Source organism: Bactrocera latifrons, unplaced genomic scaffold, assembly GCF_001853355.1.
Source record: "Bactrocera latifrons isolate USDA-ARS-PBARC rearing strain unplaced genomic scaffold, ASM185335v1 scaffold_59, whole genome shotgun sequence".
Classification (NCBI taxonomy): domain Eukaryota; kingdom Metazoa; phylum Arthropoda; class Insecta; order Diptera; family Tephritidae; genus Bactrocera; species Bactrocera latifrons.
Window position 1 is genome coordinate 562,560 of NW_017537256.1, and position 3,805 is coordinate 566,364.

At 41.1% G+C, this 3,805-nt stretch overlaps 1 protein-coding gene across 1 annotated transcript; it reads right to left on the reverse strand.

Moving 5' to 3' along the window:
* Window positions 1-351: 351 nt before the first annotated feature.
* LOC108974757 lies at window positions 352-3,579 on the reverse strand. Its single transcript, XM_018942784.1, has 4 exons — window positions 1,688-3,579; window positions 1,182-1,323; window positions 829-1,055; window positions 352-756 (listed from the first exon to the last, which is right to left on the reverse strand). The coding sequence occupies exons 1-4, from the start codon at window positions 2,863-2,865 to the stop codon at window positions 669-671; spliced, it is 1,635 nt and encodes a 544-aa protein (XP_018798329.1). The 5' UTR covers window positions 2,866-3,579; the 3' UTR covers window positions 352-668.
* Window positions 3,580-3,805: the final 226 nt, after the last annotated feature.

Genomic DNA, 3,805 nt, shown 5'->3' on the forward strand with positions numbered 1-3,805 from the left:
TCCGAAGAGGTTTAAAAATACGGAGCAAAATTTAGAAGAGTTGCCACCTGTTTACAAAAATAACTAATTAATTAAACAAGCAATATGGGCATCAGGCAAAAGCGGCTTAAGCAGACTTTTTTTTGTTTAAATATTAAAGCACTAACTCTTTTGAAATATTATTTATGTATAAGCGTTGCCATCTGTTAACTCAATATAATTGTTACCAATAGTTTATTTGCAATATGAAGTTCACATGAGAAAAGTTTTAAAAAGCTTACAGTTAAAAATATATTGTAAAGAGTTGCCACATATTTATATTTTTCAACTATAGGAATTTTTGCTATTTTTTTGAGAAATAAAAAACTCCAATTAGTGCCACAATATTGTATAAAATATTTCATATATTAAAGATCTATATACAATTTAATGAGTATATGGTATTTACATATTTACTGTTATTTTTTGTTTTACTTCAAAGTGGGCGATAGGGTTCCACAAGCATGAAGAACTCGTTGCAGTGAAGAAGTAAAACCATCGAGCCGATATAAATTGAAATGATAAATAATATTAACAAATCACTTATAAAAGCACAAAAGCTTTACTGTTTCACTGCAACCACTAGTCAAACTCGATTTGGTAGATAAATGTATCACATTCTGTATTATTTATAAAAAATTTTTTATGCTTCACTTCAACGGTGGCACCATGCCGTCAAAACTTCCCAGTATATTTCCAGGTGGATTGTAGTTACAAACGACGTACGTAGAATCACCTCTTTAGAAGAGAATAAAAATTAAATTTTCTATATCAAATATATTAAGCAGAGCGTGGATGACAATCGCTCACCTTGTTGCGATACCCACACCTAGCTGTCGACTGTCCCGCCAAACAATTTGCGTAAAATGTCCGGTGCCAGGCTTGTAGGTGGCTTTCGAGAAATCATAATTGCGTATCTCATCATACCAGTTTTTCACCACTGTAGCTCCATCCACCTCCATGCCACTCGATGTGTATAAGTTTTCGCCGTATGTGTGCACTTGACGGTGTTCCAAGCGCCCAGTAGCGGCCAGACGCTGTAGCAATGAAATTTACATAACTATAGGAATATGTATTTGTGTGCACTCCTAAAGGTATGCTATATTTTTCTTGAACCGCAACCCTATATAATCAAATCCACTCGCAGTTTAATTCTCACTTACCTGAGCCCATTGTTGCGCATATTTACTCAATTCGTTGCTCAAAGATAGTGGTGGGCAATTCTGGTGTCGGGCACGATATCTGTTATGAGCATCTAAGCATTCACGATGAAAGTCTGTTACCTCGTCTGAAGTAGCGCCACCACTGTGAAGAAAATATGTAATTGTAAGTTAGGAAATATGGCGCTTCTATACCGGTGTGATACCAAGGGTGCACTTTCACTTTCGATAAACAAAATGATATTAGTTAGTAATTCGCAGATGTCACCAACGCCAACGAATGTTACACTTTCCAAGGAATGTCGCGATTTCCTTCGACAGCCGGCCATGTTCAAATGAAAATATGCTCCTCGAGTTGATGCCGGACTTTGACATCCTACCTACTACTAACGACCCTACTTCGCTGCACAAAACACTATCATTCATAAATACACCCCTTAGAACACTTCCATATCTTTGGAACCATTTAAACTCATACAAATTTCGTCAGACCTGCGACATAACCTTACCTCGTTGTCATGCCACCATCGTAACATATTTGTAGTTGAGCCGGTGGTGAAGCTTGAGTTTGCCCAATGCTCGGAGGCATTCGGGTGGACGTGTCTGCATAAGTCTCATCTCTATACTTGTACGCTTCATTTTCCTTTGAGATGGTATTATTATGAATACGCGTCGAAGTAAGCGGATAAGCTTCATCCCTGTATTTGGATGATTGGGTTTCATTTGCCATTGAACACTCGTGTATTCGCGTCGACGTAATTGGTTGGTTTTCACCCCTGCTCTTGGTTGTTTGGATTTCGCTCGGCGCGGGACTCTGACGCCTACGCGTCGACGTATTTGCATAACTTTCATCCTCGTATTTGCAGCAATGCCTGCCCGAACGTTCCACAGACTCTACATGTTGTTCTCTATAGTTCCTTTCACGGCTCGTGTCATTCAAGCTTCTATCAAACACTCTGCCCTGCGCAGCTGAGTATGGTTCTATATAGCGCTGAGCGCCACGGCTACAGCCAGTACAAGAGTTTTCGGTGGTGCAAGCGTTGCGCTTTGGCGCCGTGGGAGTAGATGTATATTCGATAGGTGACACATAAGATGTATTGGCTTTGGCAGATGGACCGGCGATTGGTGATGCATAAGTTGTATTGGTGGTGGCTGATGGACCGGCGCTTGGTGACACATAAGTTGTGTTGGCGGCGGCTGTTGGACCGGCATATGCTGCTAATTTCTCATCTTTATCGCGACAGGCTTTACAATTACACGATTCTATCGGACTCCGTACTGGTTGCTGCTGTTGTTGCGGCTGTGACCGTATTGTTGTTGGCGGTGGTCGCTGTAGTGGTCTTTCATTTGAGAATATGGATGTTTCCGATATTGCTTGTGGTCGTTGTGGGGAAATGCCATACTCGCGCACACACATCGCAGCGCCGCTGTGTGATGATTTCGGTGTGCTGTGCTTTGGCATCCGCTTCGGTATCCGCTGCCTTACCTCATATTGGCTCGGTCGGTCCATATACGGAGCGCCATGCACCACAATACGTGGACCTATGCTAGCTTCGTTCATACTTCCTGACACATTGTACTGATCACGATTCCGCGTCTGTGGTCTTGCTTGCTCGTAATACTGATAACTTTGATGCGGTGGTGATCGGTAAGGATCACTACGATTACTACTACCGGCATTGCCCATCTTGTAAAAACCGCTTCAGCTTGTGCTCCGAAAGTTTGACAAGTTTTTGTTTGGCGGCTCGCCTATCAACGACCGCAAGCGGATTTGTAATGTTGAATTTTATTTACGAATCACGTTTTTCGCTTTTGACACCAGAAATTTTGAGACAAAAATATTTTTCCAACTTTCTTTTGAAATTCCAAATAATGCTTTGACATTTTCTTTTGGAAAATACTTCAAATATTGAAGCAAAACAAAATTCTTGTAGTTGCATTGTAGACTTCGCTGAACAAAACTAATCGGAACTCTTCTTACAAATGACCACACGCGTTGCTATGAGATGACACTTGGACGGGCTTAAGCACACATTTGTATGTGAGCGACATAACGGCGGTGCTTCATATCGACCTTGGCTCTGGCCGCGTGAACCCCGTCTTCCATGTTGAGATACTTCGCATTCTGGATTACAACAACCACATGACTCTGAGCCTGAGTACTGGGAGTGGTCTCTACTACCACCTCGCCTTCTATTTGGACGACTTGGTTTACATCCCATGCTTCGCCACACAATTGACCAACACCATTAGACCACTGCTTCGACGTTCGACCAGTCACCTCGCTTGCAAATAACCTGAGCGCGATTGCCTTGTATTTATTTAAGAAGCATAATTTTGTTGAGCAAAAGTAAAAACAATAAATTTTCTGCCAAAAAAAAAATTTATATTTTTTGCTTTGAAGGTTTGTGAAAAGACGTTACAGAAAAAAAAAAGAAATCTAAAAAGGAATTGTAACGCAGGGTTGTAAGTAATTCGATACTCTTGTATCTTGCGAAGTCGCAAAACGATGAAACTGTATGTCAGCACTAAAATACACTAATGTGAGTTTATCTTGGATGGCGAAGCCAAAGCTTTAGTTTCAGTTAGTTATCGAGCTCGCTGTGTTATGGACAATGAACAAGGTG